General features: G+C 49.1%; 1 protein-coding gene across 1 annotated transcript in view; it reads left to right on the top strand.

Annotated features, from left to right (window-relative positions):
• The window catches only part of LOC138572406 (uncharacterized), a 606,109-nt gene that overhangs the window by 254,030 nt on the left and 324,186 nt on the right, over positions 1–27,893 (top strand). The window contains exon 11 of the mRNA XM_069649265.1: positions 8,541–8,645. Coding sequence (XP_069505366.1) covers positions 8,541–8,645 — 105 coding nt within the window. The remainder of the gene's footprint in view (positions 1–8,540; positions 8,646–27,893) is intronic.

Below are 27,893 nucleotides of genomic sequence, written 5' to 3'. Positions count from 1 at the left end.
TGACTCTTGGGGAATTACACCAGCGTGAACCCTTGAAACACCCAGAGGGATGCCGTGACACTGGCCCATCCATAGAGAGGCATTGGTGCTCTTTGAAGCACTGTGCCGAGACGCTCACACAGGGCATGCAAAAACTGCATAATGCACTACGAGGAGATCACAGCGTGCGACACCAGCGGCGGTATCGCAGCCCTTACTGGACATCACGGCAGATGTGAAGTGCACAGTACGGCAACATTGCACTCGCACCTGAAGTCGGGACCGGGAAGAGGCTAGCTGCAACAAATCAGGTACAGCGGCGAGCGATAATGCACCTCCTACACGGACACCACGCTGCATAACCGAGACCCAGTAAACAGTACTACCTAACAGTGTGGGGGAATCACAACCAGAACCCTCCCCCATCAAGACAACAGAGAGTGATTTTCCATAATATGTGCCCCCAGAGCAATCCTGGTCACTTTCTCGGGCCGAGACCACCGGGTGGCATCACCCACCACCCCCAACAGGCTGGAATAACAGCTACCACAAAACGATCATCTAGCTCCCCCCCTTGGAGCAGGGAGGGATATGCCCGCTGCACAGCAACCCAGGCCCATAGATGGGGGTCAGCCATTGTTCCCACAGGCCCACGGTGAACAGTGGGTGCTGAGGCACGTGTCAAGGTGCCCTCACTGCTGGATGCGGCGAGCACCCTCCGCAGTGGCACTGCTCAAATGGGTGGGGCCCGAACCGTAAGAAACAGAGCACTGGGACTGCACTGGACCCCCTAGAAGGAAACATTGGTCTGCTGGTCATACACCGGCCCCCTCAGAAGGACTACTTTCTACAAATTCAACCTGCAACTACAGTATTAAGGGCTCTCACTTAACTTTACCCCCCACTAATAAAAAGCAACTGAATACCTAATTGCAACCTAAAGCCTGGCACAGACACAATCTGGCGAGTGGTGGTAATACAGGAGAATCATATTAGGTGAGGCAGAGGGAGAGGACTACGGCCAATGCACCGGCAGTGCTTTTAGTTACAGTTTTATGGTGAGCCAAGCAGTGCAACCCTGGACAAACCGGGCATATCATTGTGCAAGAATGTGCTGCCTGGGTATAAGCTGTTCAGACAAAACGAGGCCTCTTGACTGGCCTGCACCATAAATACAGTGTACTGAATACTGTGCGCTGCCACGCGGAATAGTATAACGCCTAAAAGAACACCCAATAAAAACATTGGCATAATGGATACATTTGCCAAACCAACTGCTAAGATACAGACTGCTACGTGCGAAGGGACGAGTGGTCAGGAACCCCTGGCGACGGTCCCAATGACACCACCTGTAGACTTGCAAGGCCTTATGGACATCATGCAGCAAGAGTTTGCAGCCATAAATGATAATCTGGATGGCATAAATATCAATGTCAACATGATCAGGATGCAACTGTAGAAAGCCTCTGAGCTTATCACAGAAACAGAAACGCGGATTGGTGCAGCAGAGGATGCAATAGAGGTGTTACAAGGTACGGTGACCACTATGGCGAAGGCCCTGGGAACCATCAAGCTGAAACATGAGGATCTCGAAGCAAGATCACAACGGAAAAACATACGCATCATAGGGGTTCCAGAAGATGCTCTGAAGGGCCCCATGAAGCTGGCTGTAGAAGAGCTATTAAAAGATCTACTGCGGGACCCAAGGTAGTCTCAAATGTTTGTGGTGGAACGTGCACACAGAACCCTAGCAGCAAATTTCAAACCCGGTTTGTTCCCCCGGACAATAATAGTACGCCTAATGAACTATAGGGACAGAGACTTGGTTTTGAAAGCTGCAACAGAGAAACAAAAACTGAGGATGGGCTCTAACGTGATCCTCATTTTCCCGGACTACACTTCAGCAGTGCAACAGCAGAGGCACACAATTGTCGGGGTCAAGAAGCTACTGAGAGAACGCAACATACCCTACCCTATGCTATGCTGTACCTGGCTAGGTTGTGCATGCAGTTCAAAAACAAAACTTCTTCATATTCCCAGAAGAGGCAGTATCCTTTGTGGAAGCCAACATTCCTATACCAGAGAAGCAGCCATCTGGAGAAACAGATTGAATCATGCAATGTTGTCTAATACATCCCGAAGGGACTGAGTGAGCTGCGCACTCTGCTCCACTGACACATAAAATGGCCATAAATGGATATCTGGGAATGTCTGATTAATTGGTGCATTGGGGCACAGCTGGGACCAGAGGGAATGTAGTATGTGAACAGGGTGATATAGCATGCCCTGGGCAGGATTGAGAATGGTGAAGTGCTGTGCCTTGAAGGTAGCTATGATAATGCATGATGGGATCTGGTAATGTTAGATGTTGATATTGATTGAGATAGCATAGCCCTGACAAAGTTTGAATCAGGTATGAGTCGGAATTCTAACCACCACGGAATAAGTCACCCCCAATGCAAATGCACAGTTTTGTTAAGCAGGGCAAGGAAGGGGTGGGGGACGCAGGATTGGGACAGAACATAGTCAAGGTTTGGTGTACTATGAGGGAGGGGGAAGTTGTGGGGTGTTGGGGTGAAACCGTTAAAATAATGCACAGAAAGAGAACAACACATCATTACCAAGTTGCAAGCATGTACAGAGTCACAGAATATGCCTCAAGACATGTGAGGGATGATGGCTGACAGGGGACCAACGAAGGTTAGGTTTCTGAGCTGGGATGTGAGGGGCCTGGGCATACCCAGAGCTATTAACAACTCTTGCTAGTCTGGAAATATTCCCCCAGAATTGAAAGCTGCTAGAGTGATCCCTCTCTCATGGTCAATTTCCATCCCATCTCACTCATTCCTTTCCTTGCTAAATTACTGGAATCTTTGGTCTCTACTTTACTCTCCTCCTACCTGGAATCACCTTTTCTTCTTGATCCTGTGCAGGCCAGCTTTAGACCTGGCAGAGGCACACAGAGTGTTCTGATCTCTGTCCAGGACGATATGGCCAGGCTGTTGGACTCAGTGGGGCTGGGGGGGCACCCTGATTCTACTAGATCTGTCAGCAGCCTTCAACACTGTCGACCACCCCATCCTGTTGTCCTGTCTTGTCCAGATGGATATATCTGGTCAAGTACTGGCATGGTTCACCTTGTTCCTGGCGGATCACACTCAGACTCTCTCCATGCCTCCTTTTCTATCTACTTCATGCCCTCTTAGCTGTGGAGTGCTGCAGGGTTCATCCTTATCCCAGAATTTTTTTTAACATCTATATTTGGGCTTTAGTCAGTCTCATCCACTCCTTCAGCGTCAGGTGTTATTCGTATGCCGACAACACTCAGATTCTGATTCGTTTAGATCTAGATCAGGCTGAGATGGCGTTGTGCTTGTGAGAATGCCTGACGGCCGTGGGTAAGTGGATGAACCACAATTGGCTCAAATTGAACGGAGATAAGACTGCAGTTCTGGTGGTGGGGTGTCCCCCTGATCCGTCACTCTGGGTGTCTTCATTCTGGCCTGCATCCTTGGGTAAAGAACCTAGGTGTTGCACTAACAGCTTCTCTTTCTATGGAGAGTCAGGTTGCTACTGTATGTCAAACTGGTCATTTGAAGCTGAAAGTTCTAAAAATAAATGCTGCATCTAATCTCTGAACAACTTCGTCCCCCGGTTGTAGCTGCCCTTATTCTATCACGGCTAGATTATTGCAATTCTCTATATTTAGCCCAACCGAGGCGTCTCATCCAGAGACTACAGCGCCTACAAAATCTGGCAGCTAGAGTAGCTACTGGCTCCCCCTATGGAGCATATATGTCCCCTGTTCTGCGCCTCCTCCAAAGGATGCCAGTGTATCAGCTTATTAGATTCAAAGCTCTGTGTATCATCCATTGGGCTATACACAATTTGGGAGCAGAGTTTTTGTAAGCCAAGTTTGTGCGCTATCTCCCTAGCCGCCAGCTTCGCTCTGCCGATCTGCTTGTGGTACCGCCATATAAACACACTAGGATAGGAGGTTGCTCTGTCTCCGTGGCTGCTGCCATTGCATGGAACGAGCTGCCACTGCATATAAAGAAACTACCTGGCCATCTAGCTTTTAGGAAAGTGATAAAGACCTTTCTCTTCTAATCTGTACTTGTTGGCTTCACCCTTCTTATGGACAGTTTGCCTTCTCTCCAGCGCCAAGATGCCCATGGGCGACCATTTGCGCTTAAGAAATTTAATAAATAAATAAATAAGTAATACCCATGAAAATGGGTAAAGTAATGGCATACGTGAACAGACAGTGAGTGCAGATATCATTCCTACAGGAGACACACTTGCTAGAACAACAAGCACGCAAAATCGCACCAGGGTGGGGGCAACATCGCTATTATACTTCTTACTCGACCAGGGCCAGGGGAGTGATGGTTATGATTCATAGGGCACTTCCATTAACACACTATATGACTGTAAGCGATCCCTGCGGTAGATATGTGATTGTGCACAGGAAATTTGGGAGTGCCGAAGTGTTATTAATGATTATATATGGCCCTCATATAGATAACTCAGATTTCTATAATGAAGCGCTCTGAAAATGTGCCAGTTATCCTAGAGCACACATGATCTGCGGGGGCGACTTCAATACTATACTCGACTTGGATCTGGACCATACATCTATGGCGCCTTGATCCCTGACAAGTGCAGCACATATACTTGCACACATGGAAGACCTGGGCCTACGGGACGTTTGGTGCTTGCTAAACATGGCAAGGAAAGCCTTCACATTCTACTCCACAATCCACGATATGCACTCCCGCATAGATCTCTGGTTGACATCACAGAGGATGCTGAGTTGGGTGACGGGGTCCCAGATATTACCCAGAATGCTTACAGACCACTCCCCTGTGTCGATTTTGCTGAACGTACTGAAGGGCACCCCACAGAGAGCGCAATGGCATTTCAAGGCTTCATCCCTATTGGACCCAGTATTTAAGTCCAGTATGACTTAAATACAGTATGACTTAATCAGCTTATTGCTGATTACTTCGAAATTAATGAGGGATCGGTAAGTACGCAAGCTATTCTTTGGCAGGCGTTTAAGGTATACATACAGGGGATAGCGATGTCCAGTGAATACGGAGTACTCCGTGATATAAGAAGGGAACTCAAAAGGCGAGAAGGCACCCTAGCAAATCTACAGGCTGAGTATGCTGGTAGCCCAATGCCACATATTAATGCAGAAATAAAATAAACTGCTGGATGACTGTAGAAAAGCAGCAGGCAGAGAGTTGCACTATTTCCAAAGGCCGGCTGCTGCACGCAGGTATAGAGAGCAGGAAAGACCAGGGAGACACCTAGCACAAGCAGTACGTAATGTAGAAGGTAACACCACCATTCTGTGTATCACCAGACAAGATGGGGTAGTGGTCACTAAGGCTGAAGAGGTCTGTGAGGTGTTTTATGTCTTCTATGAAGACCTCTACTCCCCTCAGAGTGAAGCCATGGCCAGGGAGATCGATGACTACCTGGCCAAGATACCTAAGACGCTCATATCGACAGGCGCTCGTGATGAGCTTGAAACCCCTATCTGTTGAGCGAGATGAAAGAGGCGATTAAAAACCTGCTGAGCGGGAAGGTCCCAGGGACAGACGGGTCAAGGGCAGAGTTTTGCAAAGAATGTAAGGACATACAGGCTCCCTATCTCCTATCAGTATGGACTGAGTCACTGGAATCTGGCATTCTGCCAGACACTATGCGAGAGGCGATCATAACTCTATTGCTGAAACCTGGGAAGCTATCAACGGACTGTGGGTCGTATCGACCGCTTTCCCTTATTAACACGGATGCAAAGGTAATCGCAAAAATATTAGTCTCCCGACTTAATCTGTTAATGCCCTACATGGTACATGAGGATCAATCCGGATTCATACAGGGGAGGTCAACAGCATCGAGCATTCAGAGGTTTTACAATATATTAGCACAGATACTGCAAGACACTGAGGTAGTTGCGATATCCCTAGACATGCAGAAGGCATTCAACACTGTCTATTGGCCCTTCCTGTTTAGCGTGTTGCATAACTACGGGTTCAGCCCCAATTTTATTCAGTGGGTACAGGTTCTATATATGCAGCCATATGCGACGGTGTGCGTGAACAGAATGTTGTCCCCACTTCTAGCACTAGCTGGAGGCACCAGACAGGGATGTCCACTTTCTCCTTTATTGTTTGCAATATTGATAGAGCCCCTGGCGGACCTATTGAGGGCCCGACATACACGGGCAGGTATTCCCATAGCAGGTCGGCTAGAGCTGATAAAGCAAAATATCATCAGCATACAGCATTATGTGAGAAATCCCTGGAAATACCTACAAAGGGATCTGGATGCGGCCAAGGAGTTCCGAGAATATGCGGGTCTCCGCCTGAATACCAACAAATCTGAAATGTTCGCATTGACGAATAAGACTGGAATACCTAGCAATTTGTTCGGATTGCGATGGACCCCGCAACAAGTGAAATACCTTGGTGTTGAGATGGCACGTACGACAAGTGTGGTATGCTCTCTTAACTATGACGCATTGGTTGATGTAGTATGTACTAAGCTAGAACGATGGAACCAGCACCCTCTTTCCCTTATGGGGTGCTTAGCACTGGTGAAAATTATTATACTGCCGAAACTAGTTTATCTCTTCAGTACGATACCACTGTGGCCAGGGAGTATGAGTACGGAGATAACGAGTGCATGCTCTGCGTTCATGTGGAAAGACCGGGTAAGGGTCAGCTGGAAGCGGCTTACACTGCCATATGAACAAGGGGGACTGGCGGCTCCAGACTGTGAGTTGTACTCTCTAGCTGCATATACATACTATGTGACCCATTGGACAGAGGGTGCCCCGCATACATCATATGTGGAGATGGAGCGAGAGGGGAGGGATAAAGTCTCATTGCTACTTGGAGTGATTGAAGGGAAAAGGGAAAATATCATTCAACTCTACCCAGTGCTAGTCACACAACAGGCATGTGTCCCCCAAACACTCTAATGTACAGCCCAGGTATGCCTATCTGGGACATACCCTACCTAGACCCGTCGAGGGACACAGTTCTGGCAGCACACTGATGAGGAAAGGGTGTAGTACATTTTTGGGATCTATACAGGGATGGCCTTTTTGTGTCTTGGGAAGATATTGGGGAACAGGTGGGGATCACACCGCTACAAAAGCTACAATATTTCAGGCTCCGCTCAGCAGTGGCATCGCTGTGGGGTGGTTTCCCTCAGGAACCTACTCCCATCAGAGTCTGAATGATATAGTCACCCCTGCTGAGATGAGGGAAATGGCATCAGCATTGTATAAACTAGAGCCATCAACCAGGAAAGCAGACATGCCAGATATGAAAGGCGAATGGGAAAAGGACCTGGGCATAGCCTTTACGGAGGCCCATTGGTTGCAACTGTGCAGACTCACAAAACACATATCATTTAACTCCAGGTACAGGCTGATACAATTTAAGATACTGAATAGAGTACATTACACCCCCGCCCGCCTGCAGAAAATGTATGCAATGGCTGAGGGGAGGTGCCGGAGATGTGGGACTAATGATGCTGATTTTATACATATGCTGTGGTCTTGTGGCACGCTCTCTGAGTACTGGAGTAAGGTGTGCGAAGCACTGGAGCAAATGGTGGAACAACCGGTAAACCGGGAGACCGTATCATGTATAGTTGGATATACGTCTAAAATGAATCCAGTGAAGCGCAAACTTGCGAATATGGGGTTATTGCTGGCTAAACGAGTTATATTAATGCGGTGGAAGAACAGGGCACCTCCCACGATCGGAGACTGGGGGACAGATATGACTTGGGCGAATGCTAATGAAGAGTTGCACTCCAGCCTACTTTCTCTATCTACCCGTCCAAGGGATATATGGGGACGATTTCGTCACTATCTGGCTGACAGAGATAAGGGGAAATGAAGGGAATGGTGTTGCCTTGAAGTTGAGAATAATTGGGCATCAATTGTGAACTGTGAAGCAACCATTGTACTTGTGGTACTTGACTATATGGATGTATGATGTGGTATTCTGTGCAAAGTAAATAAACTTTTTTTTTTAAGTCACTCGTCAGCATGCAGGCAGAAATAACGCACATGTAATGCTTGGGAAATAGGCTATATTGTGAGCATAGACATTCTCAACTAGAATAATTTCTCACATAGAGCAGAGGGTGTGATTGTCACTAGTAATGTATTTGGACTGTTGCACAATACAATGTGTGTAATTGAAGAGGGATCACACAGGCACGAAGGTGTCCAGATGACTCCATGCCCTTGTGATAGCACCCATCTGTCAATGCTGCCTCTGCCACAGATAGTTATATATGGTCAGGCAAGTATGCAGGGGCACCCTTGTTGACCTGTAGTCCAATTATTGTCTCTTTTTATAGTGTTTTAAAACATTTAAATGGGTGAGAGTTAACAGATTAGTTAGCCATTTGCAGTGTCTGACGGATCCATAGCCTGGAGTAAGCTCTGGAGTGCAAAGGCGGCATTTAGCCAAGTGTATTGTAAAACACCACAATAAGTTCTATTTCTCTCCCATGCATAGGGACTGCAGCCAACAGATGACCGACAGGCCAGAAAGATATTGCAACAAAGGACGCAATTCTGAATCTCGGGATTTCAAGACTCATGGCAGTAACACAGAGAGCAGGTATGTCCCGGATAAGGAATAGCGGTACAAATGCCAGGGAAAAGTGGATGCATTTTCATGTGCAAAGACACATTTATTTTATGTATTTATTTTTAGTGTTTTGTACAGTGCACATTCAGTACGAGTCACTTCAGAGCACTGGGGAGAAAAGGGGATGGGACGGGAAGGAGGATGGGATATAGGACATATAGAAGAGTAGATACCACTTAATTCACAGCAAGCTATGTATTCACATCAAAAAGGGTCCAGAATCACCCATGCCACGTTAAGTGCCACCTTTCTGAAAATTCCAGAGCCATACATTTGTCTGGATGGGTTTTTGACCTTGGAAAGTCGAGGGAAGGCATGTGTCCCAAGGATGTGGTAATGGGGTGTCTTACAGCCATAACTAGGCCCAAAGTTGGGAGGTGCAGGCTATGTTGAACAAATTGATGTTTTGGGGCTTTCCTGCAATGGATGTGGTTTTCCAGGATTTTTGGGCTCTCTAGAAGATCATTCCAGAATTTATGACAAATCACTGTTAAAGTTGATCCTCTACCACAAGCTCTCTTCACCATTGTCACACAGATGTTCCCAGCACACTCCAACATGAGGTTCCTTATGGTTAGGTATGGATGGACTTCATTAGCCAAATATTATAGATTATTATACAAAAAAGTATACTGGAGGACAATACCCTGCCATATAATCCCTCTCTTGATTCTTCTGTGAGCCAGTGGAGGGCATTCAGCATGGGTGTGATGCAGGCAGACCATTTGCACCCCCAGAAAAGACTTTTCACTCTGTTCTAAACTATTTGGACAATATTAATTAGTTTCTTTTGGGTATCTATAAAGACACAAAGTTGCACTAGCCTAGTCTAGCCCTTTCCAGGACTGAAGGTACTTTGTTTGGGTTAGAATCCAAGAAACAGAAGAATTGTTCACAGAAAGTGCAGTTAGAAGTGGCAGTTACTTATGATCAGAGAGAAGAAGCCAGGAAGTAGTTTTAATATCAAATGGAATCCACAGGCTCTTGGCAGCATTCACTGGCGTGTTGTTTGCAGCATCCTTTGATTGTGAAGTTGTTTCAGGGCCTGGTTTTGCCACATGACAACATTTCATATTACTCCCATAATGAAAAGAGAACTATGGGTTATCCAGTCTTAGAATTGTTACATAAACTATGAGGAATTAAGGGCACTCGTCCCTTCTACTCAACGGGGAGCCTCCCCCTTGGGGGTGTTGTGATGGAAATGAGCCTATCTGTTACGCTCACCTGGTAACCACGGGGACGCCACCCAGCCAGTTGGTCGTTGGTGCCCTTCCCAATGATTCCCTGGTGTGGTCTTGGTGTCGATGGGATTCCGCCTGGAAATGAAGACTATATTAGGACTGGACGACCAAGGTAAGTTTTCCCCCACCTCCGTTGCGTTTCCAGCCCCTCCAAGTTCTCTTTTCACCTGGTTGCCAGAATCGATGGGGTCTCCGTCCTGCTCTCTGGGCAGGGGCACGTTGTCTTTTGTGGGCGCGGGTGGTCCAGTTACTTCACTGACTGCTGCCCTTGTAGTGTCTTTCAGGTAGGTCTTATTGCGATTGATGGCGTCGTAATTCTTGCATGCCTTTTCTCTGTTCTAAATGTCTCTTTTTTTATCTCCCTAGAAGCGGGGAGTGTTCGCTTGGAGAACTGGATATGCTGGTTCTCACCGGGAGATGGTGGCGCGCTATAGCTCTATGATGCGGTAAGGAGGCACTTTGCGTAGCGCAGCGATGTCTTGTCCTCACTGACCTGTGCTTTTCTCTTTTCGTAGGTCGTGGTGAGTTCCCAGCGCAGATGGAGTTCCGGAGTTATGCCGGCTGAAAAGCAACCAACCAGGTAAGTCTTTAAGCTATTTGTGGTTGTAATGTCTCCACTACCTCGTTTAATGATGTCTTTCTCCTTTTCTCAGGTCCTTCGATCCGGGCGGTGAACTCCACCAACAGAGCTGCCCAGGAGCTGCGAGGAGTGAAGGTTGATGAATGCAGGTAAGATTCTGCTGCTAACAATGTTCTTGGTTTTTCTGCAGGTCCGGAATTCACCAGAATCGTGAGAAAGCTGGACACGGTGAGCGTCATGTTGCTAGAAGCAAAGTAACACAAAGCTTGTTCGGGTGTGGTTTAAATAGCCACTGTAAAGTAGTCCAGGTAAAGTGGTCCCTAGGCCACCACACCCAAAACACTAGACCGCATAGCTTGGTTCTAGGAACCAAGCTATGTGGATGCCTCCATGTTGGCTGAAAGCCTAAATAAAGTAGTTCCTCAAGCATATGTCTTTCCTTACTGATGAGCCTGGTGCTAAAGGCACCAGGACTGGCCCCAAGAGGGCCTGGGAAGTGGATGCCAGGCCTTATTAGTGATCCGAGCCCTGATTCCACCTGGCCAATGGGCTTGCCAGTGGGAATCAGGGCTGAGGGTCATGACAGCACTCCCCTCAAGGTCCCTCCCAAGGTGTGTCTCCTGCCTGGTCCAGGTTTAGTTGGGAAGTTCTGATGAAACTTCTTGATCAGACGTGGTGCATGGATGTTCTCACTGGGTTCCCAGGATCTATCTTGAGGCCCAAACCCCTTCCAGTCGACAGGATAGTACAACTTGGCTCTAGAGTACTTAGAGTCCAGGATGCCCTTGACTTCGAATTCTGGTTCTCCATCTATTAGTATAGGTTGAGGTGGTGTCTTGATTTGTGTACCGGGTTGCATTGGTTTTAAGAGGGACACATGGAATACCGGATGTATTTGTAGATTAGGTGGTAAATCCAATTTTACGACTGCTGGGTTGATAATTGCTTTGATGGTATAGGGTCCCAAATATCGGGGATGGAAGGTCTGGGTCCCTTTGATGGGTACGTATTTGGCGGCTAACCAAACCTGGTCTCCTACTTGATAGTCTGGGGCCTTTTTCCGATGCTGGTCTGCGAAGTGCTTTTGTTTTTCTTTAGCACGAATAAGATGGTCCTTCGCCTTTCTGAACGCCTGAGTGATGGTTGTATGAAGAGTCTTTACTGCAGGCATTTCCAAGCTGGCAGGAAGGTCAAGTTCTGATGTACGTGGATGTCTGCCATGCAAGGTGTAAAAGGTATTTGGCCCGTGCTAGAATGTACAGAGTTGTTATATGCATACTCGGCTATCCACAGTACGTCCTTCCAATCTCTCAATTTATTGTGCAGCATGCACCGTAAATACTGCTCGAGGGTCTGGTTGGTCCTTTCGGTTTGGCCGTCTGTCTGGGGGTGGTGACTGGTGGATAGCCGGACGTCAATCTGTGCCATTGCACAACATTTTCTCCAAAAATTGGATACAAATTGGCTGCCTTGATTGGAGACCAGAACTGATGAAAAGCCATGCAGCTTGACAATGTTTTCCAGAAATACTTCTGCTAGGGTGAATGCGTCCGAGATGCCCTTGAGAGGAATAAAATGTGCCATCTTTGAGAACAAATCCACGATTACAAGAATGGTGTTAAAGCCTTGACTCGGTGGCAGATCAGTGATAAAGTCGAGGGAAAGAGTGTGCAATGGAGCAGGAGGGATGTCCAGTGGTTGTAGGAGATCTGATGGTTTCTGTTTCTGTGATTTATTTTGTGCACAGACGCCGCAGGACTGAACAAACTGGACAATGTCCTTACGCCTGGTAGGCCACCAAAAGTTCTTTTTTACCTTGGCTAAAGTTTTAGCGATTCCAGGGTGTCCTTCGATCAGAGAGTCATGATAACATGAAATGATATGCTGTTGTAACTCCTTCTCGGGTACATATAACCAGTCCCTGAAATAAGGTAACTGATCCTTGATGCAAAATTGTTCTCCTTGAGTTTTGCCATGCGAAGAAAGTGTCCGGGTTCATTGACTGTCGAATTATGTTTCGTAATTCGGCTTGTGATTACGCTGTTGTGATGCCCAAGAGTTTGTCTTCAGGTATGATGGGGTCTGGAGTTGTATACACCGTTTCATCGATGCCCATTTGAGAAAAGACGTCAGCTTTCCCATTCTTGACCCCTGGTCGAAAGGTGATCACGTAGTGATATTCGGCGAAGAAGAGGGTCCACCGTAACTGGCGTGAAGACTGGGCTTTGGCTGTTTTGAGATATTGCAGGTCCCGGTGGTCTGTGATCACTGTAATGGTGTGTCTAGCTCCCAGAAGATAGTGTCGCCACGCCTTGAAAGCGGACTTGATGGCTAGTAGTTCTTTGTCCGTGATAGCGTAATTAATTTCCGGGGGTGAGAATTTTTTTGACCAGAAGGCCACAGGATGTAGCTGGCCAGTTACTGGGTCCCTCTGTGAAAGGACCGCTCCCATTGCCATACTGGAAGCATCCGTTTCTACGACATAAGGGAGGTCTGGACGCGGGTGCCTCACGATTGGAGCGGAGTTGAACCTTTGTTTCAGTTCCTGAAAGGCTCTTTCTGCTTCCTCAGTCCAAGCAAACTTTATATTGCTTTTTCGTATCAGTACTGTGATCGTGTGCACAACCTGAGAGAAGTCTGGGATAAACCAGCGTTGAAAGTTCGCAAAGCATAGCATGCTCTCTATCCCCTTGAGATGTTTGTGATGGCCATTTTAGAATAGCGTCAGCCTTATGTACGTCCATTCTGATGCCTTTCGGTGAAAGGATGACCCAAGGAGTTCTACTTCGGTGGCATGAAAAAAACATTTCTCCAGCTTTGCATACAAACGATGTTGGCGGAGCTTGGTGAGGACTGCACGAACATGCCTGATATGATCTTGTTTTGAGGCTGAGTAGACCAAGATGTCATCAATGTACACTAAGGCGCAAACGTCAATCAGTTCTCTCAAGACATCATTCATGAAATATTGAAACACTGCGGGAGCGTTACATAAGCCAAAAAGCATGACTTGATATTCAAACAAGCCATATTTAGTACAGAAAGCGGTTTTGCATTCGTCTCCGCTTCTGACCCGGACCAGCTGGTATGCTCCCCAAAGGTCTAATTTGGTATAGATCTGGGCATCTTTGACTTGGTCTAGCATTTCCGGGATAAGAGGCAAGGGGTGGCGGTTCTTCACGGTTATCTGGTTTATTGCGCGTTAATCAATACAAGTCCTCAAGTCCCCTTCCTTTTTCGGTACGAAGAACAAAGGACTGGCTGCTGGGGACTTAGATGGGCGGATAAATCCGTTTGCAAGGTACTGGTCCAAATAGGATTTCAGGTGAAGGTTTTCTGGTTCGGTAAGAGCGTAGATCCTGCTGCAAGGGATTTGTGCCTCAGGAATAAAGTCAATTTGACAATCATAAGCCCTATGCGGCAGCAATGTGTTAGCCTGGTCTTTTTGAAATACGTCCTGAAAGTCACGATATTCATCTGGTAAAGTATTAGTTACTCCCAGAGTAGAGGCTCTAGTATTGGAAGTCTTGGAGACACAGGAGTCGGGTTCTGGGTCAGGAGAGTAGCAGGTCAGGGAGCAGTTTCTGGAGAAGGTTAATTTCCGTGCCTGCCAGTCTATCAAAGGGTTGTGAGCAACCAACCATGACATCCCAAGTATCAACCTGAACTGAGGTGCCTTTGTAAGATTGAACGAAATACACTCCCGATGTCCATCCTGACACAGCAAGGTTACTACTGCTGTGCACTGGGTTACTGGTCCGGAGGCGATTTCTGTCCCATCCACGGTGGTCACCTTGTCCCTGGTAGACTTAGAACACAAAGGGAGCCCCATCTCTGCTGCCAACTCTTGATCCATATAGTTACCAACTGCTCCGCTGTCGATGTATGCTTCTACGGCATGCATCTTGTTGGTGATTTGATAAGATCACGGGTATCGCAAAGTGTGAGGTCAGTGGCTCTTTCTCATCACTCGACAAACTGACCTCTATGGTTGCCGAGCTTGGTAGTTTTCCGATTCCTTAACTTCATCCTTTTCTGTAGTCCCGACTGTCCTCCTTGGGGGTTTTATTGGGCAGTCTTTCAGAAAATATCCTGGTTTTCCACAATACAAACAAAGTTGCTGTTGTCTTCTTTTATCCCGCTCTTGTTTTGTTAATGGAGGTTGTATCCCTCCGATCTGCATGGGTTCTACGGCGTTGTCTGGCCCTCGTGGCGCATTGTCTTTAGGCCGAACATAAACTACTTGAGAGTCTGCTTTGGACCGGTCCTATTTTTCGGTCAGGCAACCGATGGTCTAGTTGCACGACTAGATTTATGAATTCGGTACAGTCTCTGGGGGGATCAACCACCTGGGCCAAGACGTCCTTTAATTCGCCGCGTAAGCCTTGATAGAATAACATGGTTCTTTTGTTTTCAGGCCACCTGGCTTCAGCAACCAGTCTATTGAAAGTCACAATGTATGTTAACAAGTCTTGGTTCCCCTGGCGGAGGGATAAAAGTTTGTTATCCACTGCTTGTTCCTGGGTATGGCGAGCAAACAGTTTTTCCATTTCTCTCTGGAACCCCTCATAGTCCTGTAACAACAGAGCATTATGGGTCACCAACGGCACCGACCAATCCGCTGCACTTCTACTCAAGTATGATAGGATGAAAGCTACCCGAGCTTGGTCATTTGGAAATGCCCCAGGGAGACAAAGGAAGTGAAGGCGACACTGATTTATGAATGCTGCATACTTCCGTGGGTCACCCGAAAACCTTTCTGGTGGTGCCAGGGGAACTGTTCCAGGCAGCATGATCTGTACTGGTGTGGGGGTATAAAATGGTGAGATAGGATTTTGCATCAGTGGATTTCCTCCAGGCAGAGGAGTCTGCCCTGCCTGCGATTGCAAGAATTGTCTTCTGATTTTGTTGATGCGCTCCTTGGTCACTATTAGGTCTCTCGGGAGTGCATTAGTCTCTTGTCGGGCTGAATGAACCTCAGCACGAAGGTCCCCCAACAATTGAGCCAATTGGTCAATTTCTGATGTTTCCATGGCGCCCAGCTGGATTATTTATGTGAGGCTTCGCGTTCTGTTACGCTCACCTGGTATCCACAGGGACGCCACCCAGCCATTTGGTCGTTGGTGCCCTTCCCAATGATTCCCTGGTGTGGTCTCGGTGTCGATGGGATTCCGCCTGGAAATTAAGACTATATTAGGACTGGGAGACCAAGGTAAGTTTTCCCCCACCTGCCTTGTGTTTCCAGCCCCTCCAGGTTTCTCTTCTCACCTGGTTGCCGGAATCGGTGGGCTCTCCGTTCTGCTCTCTGGGCAGGGGCGCGTTGTCTTTTGTGGGCGCAGGCGGTCCAGTTACTTCACTGACTGCTGCCCTTGTAGTGTCTTTCAGGTAGGTCTTATTGCGATTGATGGTGTTGTAATTCTTGCATGCCTTTTCTCTGTTCTAAATGTCTCTTTTTTTTATCTCCCTAGAAGCGTGGAGTGTTCGCTTGGAGAACTGGATATGCTGGTTCTCACCGGGAGATGGTGGCGCGCTATAGCACTATGATGTGGTAAGGAGGCGCTTTGCATAGCGCAGCAATGTCTTGTCCTCACTGACCTGTGCTTTTCTCTTTTCGTAGGTCGTGGTGAGTTCCCAGCGCAGATGGAGTTCCGGAGTTATGCCGGCTGAAAAGCAACCAACCAGGTAAGTCTTTAAGCGCTTTGTGGTTGTAATGTCTCCACTACCACCTTTAATGATGTCTTTCTCCTTTTCTCAGGTCCTTCGATCCGGGCGGTGAACTCCACCAACAGAGCTGCCCAGGAGCTGTGAGCAGTGAAGGATGATGAATGCAGGTAAGATTCTGCTGCTAATGATGTTCTTGGTTTTTCTGCAGGTCCGGAATTCACCAGGCTCGTGAGAAAGCTGGACATGGTGAGCGCCATGTTGCTAGAAGCAAAGTAACGCGAAGCGTGTTGTCTTGTTCGGGTGTGGTTTAAATAGCCACTGTAAAGTAGTCCAGGTAAAGTAGTCCCTAGGCCACCACACCCAAAACACTAGACCGCATAGCTTGGTTCTATGAACCAAGCTATGTGGATGCCTCCACGTTGGCTGAAAGCCTAAATAAAGTAGTTCCTCAAGCAGATGTCTTTCCTTACTGATGAGCCTGGTGCCAAAGGTGCCAGGACTGGCCCCAAGAGGGCCTGGGAAGTGGATGCCAGGCCTTATTAGTGATCCGAGCCCTGATTCCACCTGGCCAATGGGCTTGCCATTGGGGATCAGGGCTGAGTGTCGGGACACTATCACACCTCCCTAGGCGCTTCCAAACAAGGCAAACCCCATATGAGGCAGTGTAACGTACAAGGGGGAACAGTCTGCATCACCTGGTACCATATAGAGATCTCGTAGCGCATAGATGTGGATGCTTCACACTAGAAATGCCCACACTCTGCAACTTCATTTTGTAATAGGCCACAAACGAGAAAGGCTGCAGACACATGCTGCTTGTGTTCCCTGTTCACAGAGCTCAATTTCTACACAGCATGCTGGCTCCACTTGAGCCTTCCTCCCATGGAAGTCCATTTCCCTCTTGCCCTTCAGTGTTGCGATTACTCAGTATTGCTTCAGGAATGCGCCTGACACAGAGCGTGAGACAGTACCAGGCCTGCAACGTGTCCATGCATCTCCACTAAACTGCCATCAAGACACTAACCCCTACCCAGTCAGTCCGGTGCTGGCTCTACATCACTAACCCGACCCCCACTCCCTCTGCTCACTGATAAGCACCCGATCCCCAGGCCCTAACCTCCATAAAGTGCCCACTACATATCTAAAGCCCACATGACTGTATTTCTCGGTGTCGATGGGATTCCGCCTGGAAATGAAGACTATATTAGGACTGGGCAACCAAGGTAAGTTTTCCCCCACCTCCCTTGTGTTTCCAGCCCCTCCAGGTTTCTCTTCTCACCTGGTTGCCAGAATCGGTGGGCTCTCCGTTCTGCTCTCTGGGCAGGGGCACGTTGTCTTTTGTGGGCGCAGGCGGTCCAGTTACTTCACTGACTGCTGCCCTTGTAGTGTCTTTCAAGTAGGTCTTATTGCGATTGATTGTGTTGTAATTCTTGCATGCCTTTTCTCTGTTCTAAATGTCTCTTTTTTTATCTCCCTAGAAGCGGGGAGTGTTCGCTTGGAGAACTGGATATGCTGGTTCTCACCGGGAGATGGTGGCGCACTATAGCTCTATGATGCGGTAAGGAGGCACTTTGCGTAGCGCAGCGATGTCTTGTCCTCACTGACCTGTGCTTTTCTCTTTTCGTATGTCGTGGTGAGTTCCCAGCGCAGATGGAGTTCCGGAGTTATGCCGGCTGAAAAGCAACCAACCAGGTAAGTCTTTAAGCTCTTTGTGGTTGTAATGTCTCCACTACCTCCTTTAATGATGTCTTTCTCCTTTTCTCAGGTCCTTCGATCCGGGCGGTGAACTCCACCAACAGAGCTGCCCAGGAGCTGTGAGCAGTGAAGGATGATGAATGCAGGTAAGATTCTGCTGCTAATGATGTTCTTGGTTTTTCATCAGGTCCGGAATTCACCAGGATCGTGAGAAAGCTGGACATGGTGAGCGCCATGTTGCTAGAAGCAAAGTAACGCGAAGCGTGTTGTCTTGTTCGGGTGTGGTTTAAATAGCCACTGTAAAGTAGTCCAGGTAAAGTAGTCCCTAGGCCACCACACCCAAAACACTAGACCGCATAGCTTGGTTCTAGGAACCAAGCTATGTGGATGCCTCTATGTTGGCTGAAAGCCTAAATAAAGTAGTTCCTCAAGCATATGTCTTTCCTTACTGATGAGCCTGGCGCCAAAGGTGCCAGGCCTGCCCCCAAGAGGGCCTGGGAAGTGGATGCTAGGCCTTATTAGTGATCCGAGCCCTGATTCCACCTGGCCAATGGGCTTGCCATTGGAGATCAGGGCTGAGGGTCGGGACACTATCACACCTCCCTAGGCGCTTCCAAACAAGGCAAACCCCATATGAGGCAATGTAACGTACAAGGGGGAACAGTCTGCATCACCTGGTACCATATAGAGATCTCGTAGCGCATAGATGTGGATGCTTCACACTAGAAATGCCCACACTCTGCAACTTCATTTTGTAATAGGCCACAAACGAGAAAGGCTGCAGACACATGCTGCTTGTGTTCCCTGTTCACAGAGCTCAATTTCTACACAGCATGCTGGCTCCACTTGAGCCTTCCTCCCATGGAAGTCCATTTCCCTCTTGCCCTTCAGTGTTGCGATTACTCAGTATTGCTTCAGGAATGCGCCTGACACAGAGCGTGAGACAGTACCAGGCCCGCAACGTGTCCATGCATCTCCACTAAACTGCCATCAAGCCTCTAACCCCTACCCAGTCAGTCCGGTGCTGGCTCTACATCACTAACCCGACCCCCACTCCCTCTGCTCACTGATAAGCACCCGATCCCCAGGCCCTAACCTCCATAAAGTGCCCACTACATATGTAAAGCCCACATGACTGTATTTCTCGGTGCCGATGGGATTCCGCCTGGAAATGAAGACTATATTAGGACTGGGCAACCAAGGTAAGTTTTCCCCCACCTCCCTTGTGTTTCCAGCCCCTCCAGGTTTCTCTTCTCGCCTGGTTGCCGGAATCGGTGGGCTCTCCGTTCTGCTCTCTGGGCAGGGGCACCTTGTCTTTTGTGGGCGCAGGCGGTCCAGTTACTTCACTGACTGCTGCCCTTGTAGTGTCTTTCAGGTAGGTCTTATTGCGATTGATTGTGTTGTAATTCTTGCATGCCTTTTCTCTGTTCTAAATGTCTCTTTTTTTATCTCCCTAGAAGCGGGGAGTGTTCGCTTGGAGAACTGGATATGCTGGTTCTCACCGGGAGATGGTGGCGCGCTATAGCTCTATGATGCGGTAAGGAGGCACTTTGCGTAGCGCAGCGATGTCTTGTCCTCACTGACCTGTGCTTTTCTCTTTTCGTAGGTCGTGGTGAGTTCCCAGCGCAGATGGAGTTCCGGAGTTATGCCGGCTGAAAAGCAACCAACCAGGTAAGTCTTTAAGCTCTTTGTGGTTGTAATGTCTCCACTACCTCCTTTAATGATGTCTTTCTCCTTTTCTCAGGTCCTTCGATCCGGGCGGTGAACTCCACCAACAGAGCTGCCCAGGAGCTGTGAGCAGTGAAGGATGATGAATGCAGGTAAGATTCTGCTGCTAATGATGTTCTTGGTTTTTCATCAGGTTCGGAATTCACCAGGCTCGTGAGAAAGCTGGACATGGTGAGTGCCATGTTGCTAGAAGCAAAGTAACGCGAAGCGTGTTGTCTTGTTCGGGTGTGGTTTAAATAGCCACTGTAAAGTAGTCCAGGTAAAGTAGTCCCTAGGCCACCACACCCAAAACACTAGACCGCATAGCTTGGTTCTAGGAACCAAGCTATGTGGATGCCTCTATGTTGGCTGAAAGCCTAAATAAAGTAGTTCCTCAAGCATATGTCTTTCCTTACTGATGAGCCTGGCGCCAAAGGTGCCAGGCCTGCCCCCAAGAGGGCCTGGGAAGTGGTTGCCAGGCCTTATTAGTGATCCGAGCCCTGATTCCACCTGGCCAATGGGCTTGCCATTGGAGATCAGGGCTGAGGGTCGGGACACTATCACACCTCCCTAGGCGCTTCCAAACAAGGCAAACCCCATATGAGGCAATGTAACGTACAAGGGGGAACAGTCTGCATCACCTGGTACCATATAGAGATCTCGTAGCGCATAGATGTGGATGCTTCACACTAGAAATGCCCACACTCTGCAACTTCATTTTGTAATAGGGCACAAACGAGAAAGGATGCAGACGCATGCTGCTCGTGTTCCCTGTTCACAGAGCTCAATTTCTACACAGCATGCTGGCTTCACTTGAGCCTTCCTCCCATGGAAGTCCATTTCCCTCTTGCCCTTCAGTGTTGCGATTACTCAGTATTGCTTCAGGAATACGCCTGACACAGAGCGTGAGACAGTACCAGGCCTGCGACGTGTCCATGCATCTCCACTAAACTGCCATCAAGTTTCTAAACCCTACCCAGTCAGTCCGGTGCTGGCTGTACATCACTAACCCGACCCCCACTCCCTCTGCTCACTGATAAGCACCCGATCCCCAGGCCCTAACCTCCATAAAGTGCCCACTACATATGTAAAGCCCACATGACTGTATTTCTCGTGTGTCGATGGGATTCCGCCTGGAAATGAAGACTTAATTAGGACTGGGCGACCAAGGTAAGTTTTCCCCCACCTCCCTTGTGTTTCCAGCCCCTCCAGGTTTCTCTTCTCGCCTGGTTGCCGGAATCGGTGGGCTCTCCGTTCTGCTCTCTGGGCAGGGGCGCGTTGTCTTTTGTGGGCGCAGGCGGTCCAGTTACTTCACTGACTGCTGCCCTTGTAGTGTCTTTCAGGTAGGTCTTATTGCGATTGATGGTGTTGTAATTCTTGCATGCCTTTTCTCTGTTCTAAATGTCTCTTTTTTTTATCTCCCTAGAAGCGTGGAGTGTTCGCTTGGAGAACTGGATATGCTGGTTCTCAACGGGAGATGGTGGCGCGCTATAACGCTATGATGCGGTAAGGAGGCGCTTTGCGTAGCGCAGCGATGTCTTGTCCTCACTGACCTGTGCTTTTCTCTTTTCGTAGGTCGTGGTGAGTTCCCAGCGCAGATGGAGTTCCGGAGTTATGCTGGCTGAAAAGCAACCAACCAGGTAAGTCTTTAAGCGCTTTGTGGTTGTAATGTCTCCACTACCTCCTTTAATGATGTCTTTCTCCTTTTCTCAGGTCCTTCGATCCGGGCGTTGAACTCCACCAACAGAGCTGCCCAGGAGCTGTGAGCAGTGAAGGATGATGAATGCAGGTAAGATTCTGCTGCTAATGATGTTCTTGGTTTTTCTGCAGGTCAGGAATTCACCAGGCTCGTGAGAAAGCTGGACATGGTGAGCGCCATGTTGCTAGAAGCAAAGTAACGCGAAGCGTGTTGTCTTGTTCGGGTGTGGTTTAAATAGCCACTGTAAAGTAGTCCAGGTAAAGTAGTCCCTAGGCCACCACACCCAAAACACTAGACCGCATAGCTTGGTTCTAGGAACCAAGCTATGTGGATGCCTCTATGTTGGCTGAAAGCCTAAATAAAGTAGTTCCTCAAGCATATGTCTTTCCTTACTGATGAGCCTGGCGCCAAAGGTGCCAGGCCTGCCCCCAAGAGGGCCTGGGAAGTGGTTGCCAGGCCTTATTAGTGATCCGAGCCCTGATTCCACCTGGCCAATGGGCTTGCCATTGGAGATCAGGGCTGAGGGTCGGGACACTATCACACCTCCCTAGGCGCTTCCAAACAAGGCAAACCCCATATGAGGCAATGTAACGTACAAGGGGGAACAGTCTGCATCACCTGGTACCATATAGAGATCTCGTAGCGCATAGATGTGGATGCTTCACACTAGAAATGCCCACACTCTGCAACTTCATTTTGTAATAGGGCACAAACGAGAAAGGATGCAGACGCATGCTGCTCGTGTTCCCTGTTCACAGAGCTCAATTTCTACACAGCATGCTGGCTCCACTTGAGCCTTCCTCCCATGGAAGTCCATTTCCCTCTTGCCCTTCAGTGTTGAGATTACTCAGTATTGCTTCAGGAATGCGCCTGGCACAGAGCGTGAGACAGTACCAGGCCTGCGACGTGTCCATGCATCTCCACTAAACTGCAATCAAGTTTCTAAACCCTACCCAGTCAGTCCGGTGCTGGCTGTACATCACTAACCCGACCCCCACTCCCTCTGCTCACTGATAAGCACCCGATCCCCAGGCCCTAACCTCCATAAAGTGCCCACTACATATGTAAAGCCCACATGACTGTATTTCTCGTGTGTCGATGGGATTCCGCCTGGAAATGAAGACTTTATTAGGACTGGGCGACCAAGGTAAGTTTTCCCCACCTCCCTTGTGTTTCCAGCCCCTCCAGGTTTCTCTTCTCGCCTGGTTGCCGGAATCGGTGGGCTCTCCGTTCTGCTCTCTGGGCAGGGGCGCGTTGTCTTTTGTGGGCGCAGGCGGTCCAGTTACTTCACTGACTGCTGCCCTTGTAGTGTCTTTCAGGTAGGTCTTTTTGCGATTGATGGTGTTGAAATTCTTGCATGCCTTTTCTCTGTTCTAAATGTCTCTTTTTTTTATCTCCCTAGAAGCGTGGAGTGTTCGCTTGGAGAACTGGATATGCTGGTTCTCAACGGGAGATGGTGGCGCGCTATAGCGCTATGATGCGGTAAGGAGGCACTTTGCGTAGCGCAGCGATGTCTTGTCCTCACTGACCTGTGCTTTTCTCTTTTCGTAGGTCGTGGTGAGTTCCCAGCGCAGATGGAGTTCCGGAGTTATGCTGGCTGAAAAGCAACCAACCAGGTAAGTCTTTAAGCGCTTTGTGGTTGTAATGTCTCCACTACCTCCTTTAATGATGTCTTTCTCCTTTTCTCAGGTCCTTCGATCCGGGCGTTGAACTCCACCAACAGAGCTGCCCAGGAGCTGTGAGCAGGGAAGGATGATGAATGCAGGTAAGATTCTGCTGCTAATGATGTTCTTGGTTTTTCTGCAGGTCAGGAATTCACCAGGCTCGTGAGAAAGCTGGACATGGTGAGCGCCATGTTGCTAGAAGCAAAGTAACGCGAAGAGTGTTGTCTTGTTCAGGTGTGGTTTAAATAGCTACTGTAAAGTAGTCCAGGTAAAGTAGTCCCTAGGCCACCACACCCAAAACACTAGACCTCTTAGCTTGGTTCTAGGAACCAAGCTATGTGGATGCCTCCATGTTGGCTGAAAGCCTAAATAAAGTAATTCCTCAAGCAGATGTCTTTCCTTACTGATGAGCCTGGCGCCAAAGGTGCCAGGACTGGCCCCAAGAGGGCCTGGGAAGTGGATGCCAGGCCTTATTAGTGATCCGAGCCCTGATTCCACCTGGCCAATGGGCTTGCCATTGGGGATCAGGGCTGAGGGTCGGGACACTATCACACCTCCCTAGGCGCTTCCAAACAAGGCAAACCCCATATGAGGCCATGTAACTTACAAGGGGGAACAGACTGCATCACCTGGTACCATATAGAGATCTCGTAGCGCAAAGATATGGGTGCTTCACACTAGAAATGCCCACACTCTGCAACTTCATTTTGTAATAGGCCACAAACGAGAAAGGCTGCAGACTCATGCTGCTCGTGTTCCCTGTTCACAGAGCTCAATTTCTACACAGCATGCTGGCTCCACTTGAGCCTTCCTCCCATGGAAGTCCATTTCCCTCTTGCCCTTCAGTGTTGCGATTACTCAGTATTGCTTCAGGAATGCGCCTGACACAGAGCGTGAGACAGTACCAGGCCCGCGACGTGTCCATGCATCTCCACTAAACTGCCATCAAGCCGCTAACCCCTACCCAGTCAGTCCGGTGCTGGCAGTACATCACTAACCCGACCCCCACTCCCTCTGCTCACTGATAAGCACCCGATCCCCAGGCCCTAACCTCCATAAAGTGCCCACTACATATCTAAAGCCCACATGACTGTATTTCTCCCTAGCAGTAACACACATCACCAGATCCCGGTAAGGGTAAATCAAAGATCAATCCCTAGAGGGGAGACAGTGGGTGCAGGGACTGTGGTATCAATGGAGCCCTGAATGTATGGGTCAGCATGACTGTATTTTATCCTTCCCTCTCCCTGGCACCCTTTTCCTGTGGTGCCCAGGTGCCTGCCATAGTAAATGAATAGTCTGTCTTAGTTGTTTAGTTTAGCTAGGAAACATTGGCCCTCATTACGACCCTGGCGGAAATCGGAAAACGATGGCGGAAATGCAATACCGCCATCGAATAGCGCTCGGTGCGACTATGACCCGTCACCGCAAAGTACGAAGCCATTAGCGACACCGTAGTGAACGCCAACGCTAACTGCACCAAGTACGCGCGCGCGCGCCATGCCAAACCGTAAATACCACCATGGCGCAAGGGTACGCGAATTCCGACCCTAGCGGACATGTACCTAACGCCATCAAGCATGGCGGAAAGCACCATTCCGCCATGGTGAGAAGTACGGCATCGCGAATCAACCGTAAACGGCCCCACTGAGTGCCTGTACACCGCTCCCTGCCCACAAAGTACAAGTCCCCGTAGGTGCAATGAAGTCACAATGCAACCAGTGAAATGTACAAGTCACCCATGCATGCCAACGAACAAAAGATTCACAAGAGGGGCCAATGGGAGCTGCAGGGCACAGATGGCACGAATACAGAAGCCATTCCAATGGACATGACCACAGCCCCCCCCCCGAAACGCACGCAAACACAGGCACCTGTGACCAGCAATATTCCGAAAATCACAACATTCCACCAGTCCACCTGGCTGACCGGCGTCTGTTACACAAAACCCAATTCCCCGCCCCTGAGCATGACAACATTCAAACAGTCATATTGGCAGCCCCCATCCCTGACCTCACTGGGCTCCGTAGGCAAACGCGCCCAGCACAGTACCACGCGACTATACTCCGAAGCCTGAACCCAATGCAGATCTCCTCACAATACATCGCTCCCCAAATAGGAATATGCCACATCACTCGCAAAGAAGAACGCTACACGGCCCATATCAGAATAGAAATTTAATGCACAACTAAATCACCAAGCTCATACAGCCATTAGTCCATGAACTCCAAAACACATATCACCATCGTGGGCTGCATCCGCAAGGAATGACCAGCTACTACTTGTGTGACGCCCTGTTCCATCATGGTACACAGAGCCACATTCACGTACGAAAAGGCAACATGGAAGCGCACAGAACCGCAGGCCCGTCCCAATGGGGAGGCACTAGTCCAGCTGAAAGGCCGAAATGTTGCTCCGAGCCACTAGTACTGCGTAAGGGCATGTGGCCCATTGGCGATCGTCCCATAAGATCGTAATGCTGCTCCACTGATTAACACGAAGCAGCAGGTGTCGGGAGTAAACGCCATCTGCAGGAGTGGCATACAGATGGCAGTGGCAAAAGGAGAGGAGATACCTGTCAACCAAAAGAAAAGAAAAAGAACAGAATGGCCATCAGAACTACATTCGAACAACTCACTTCAATGATCACACTAAATCCACAGCCATATGCATGCTAGCCCACTCCAAAGGATCATCACCACCCCAAAACCACTTGCGACTCATAACTATCTATATCGAGGTGTAAACCCCATCACAAACGAGTGTACCTGTGCATGCGTCTGTCAAAACAGATTCCATCAGATGGGAATGTTAACGTGCATGGACACAAGTGTCTGAAGGCGCGTCGAGACAGGGCTCAACAAGGCCAGATAGAAGATGGTCCCACTATGGCAGCCCTGCATCACATAGCGCAGGGGAGGCGGATAGATTCCAAGAAGCCCTGTACATGGCAAACCCTGTATCAAATCACCTGCCCATGCATCCATTCATCATTCCCTCATCCTGTCATTAAAACGCCTGAATATATACTCACAAAACATTCGAAATTTCCATTGAGTCTGTGCGTTATGCAGCCTGCAAAATCCACAGTGCCCCAGCCCGTAATTCCAGTGTTGTGGAGTTACATGTATTTGGGAACGTCCGGCCTCATCGGCCACGTCACTATTGCGCATCCCAAACTATTCATATCAATCATTGCTTCCTCGCCATGGCCCCTGTCTCAAGGACATTTAACAATAGAACGTTATATTTGCAGTCAGACCTGTGGGCATCTCCTCTCCGCTAGCTGAATACCGAAAGCGCCGGCCTTCGAATTCCTCATTTGCAACATCACGTCGAAAAGGCATCTGTGGCCGTTTGAAATCACAAATTATTCCAGCTAGTGCGGCTGTGTGTGAAAATGGCAACTGCCATCACCCACTAATGGGACGCCCCGCCCGTCGTTGCAACTCGGTACAGTGATGCATGAGGGCCCACCGTTACTCGAGTACTACGTTCCACTGACCCATCACAAGTCTGTTCGCGACTGCAAAGATTGTATGTGAAACAATGGGACCATAGCCGAATGTACATATCAACAAATGTTACACGGCCATCGGGTACAAATACATGATTGCAATAGCAAGATGCCATTCCTCGATTCGCAGCGTTGTGTGCGGGACGTGCTCGCCCAAAGGGGAGAGCAGCTTGCACAGGTGGAATGATTCACCACAGGTGGAGGCCATACAGCCTGAAAACACATAAAATGCACACCCAGTCTCCTCCCACAACCACACCCACTCCGAAATGCTACCGGCAGGACTCGCGATGTTGGCCCTGGGGGACTTGATAGCACTGCAAGTACTGCAACTCCAAGAAGAAGACGAACACCAACTACAACCGGCCGCACGGAGGAGACGCAGGAGGAGGAGGAGGCCAAGGCAGGGCCAGCAAGGGCCGCCAGCACAGCCACTACCACCACGCAGGCAGCCCGCAATCCCACGCCTCCGAGCACATCCGTTCAACCTCACTGATGAGCAGATCCACACCCTCTACCGTTTGGACCGGGACACCATAGCCGCCATTGTGGACATGACACAGGCTGACCTTGTCAGCATGATAGATAGCCCAACCGCCATCCCACCCCTACTGAAGGTGGTGTCTGTACTCCACTTCCTGGCCACAGGCACCTACCAGCACACAGTCGGACAGTTGCATGGCATTTCTCAGCCACTGTTCTCACGGACACTATCGCAAGTGCTCGATGCCCTCCTGCAGCACGCAGACGACTACATCTCTCTACCACGCTCGGAGCAGGAAATTACCAACACAAAAGTGGGATTCCATGCACTTGCCGGCATACCGGGTTGCATTGGTGCCATCGACTGCACCCATGTGGAATTGGTCGTCCCACATGCCATGGAGGCCCAGTACCGCAACCGAAAACAATTTCATTCCCTGAATGTACAGATGGTGTGTGACTCCAACAGGATCATTACACATTGTTGTGCCAGATTCCCTGGATCAACCCATGATTCTATGGTCTTGAGGAACTCTACTATACCACGCTACATGGAGCGACACGCAGGGAACAGATCCTGGCTACTCGGTGAGTCTCTTTTCATGCATGATGATGTGGGGTATGTGATGCGGCAATGACCTGGCAGGAAGGGGGGGGGTGTGCGTACGTAGCAATGGCATTCCACATCATACGTTTATCGTCCACATACAGGTGATGCTGGGTATCCACTGAAGAGATGGCTCCTCACACCAGTCCGGAACCCACGGGACCAGCAAGAGGAGGACTACAACCATGCCCACTCACGTACCCGTGTAGTCATTGAACAGGCATTCGGCCTACTGAAGACTCGTTTCCGCTGCCTCAGCAGGTCTGGCGGGGCACTCCTGTACCGCCATGAGAAGGTTGCTAAGATGGTCATGGCATGTGTCATGCTCCACAACATGTGCGTACGTAGAAATGTGCCC

Source organism: Ambystoma mexicanum, chromosome 1p, assembly GCF_040938575.1.
Source record: "Ambystoma mexicanum isolate Mex_15411 chromosome 1p, UKY_AmexF1_1, whole genome shotgun sequence".
Classification (NCBI taxonomy): Eukaryota; Metazoa; Chordata; class Amphibia; order Caudata; family Ambystomatidae; genus Ambystoma; species Ambystoma mexicanum.
Note: the sequence above shows the minus strand (reverse complement) of the source record. Positions and strands in the feature narration are given on the sequence as shown.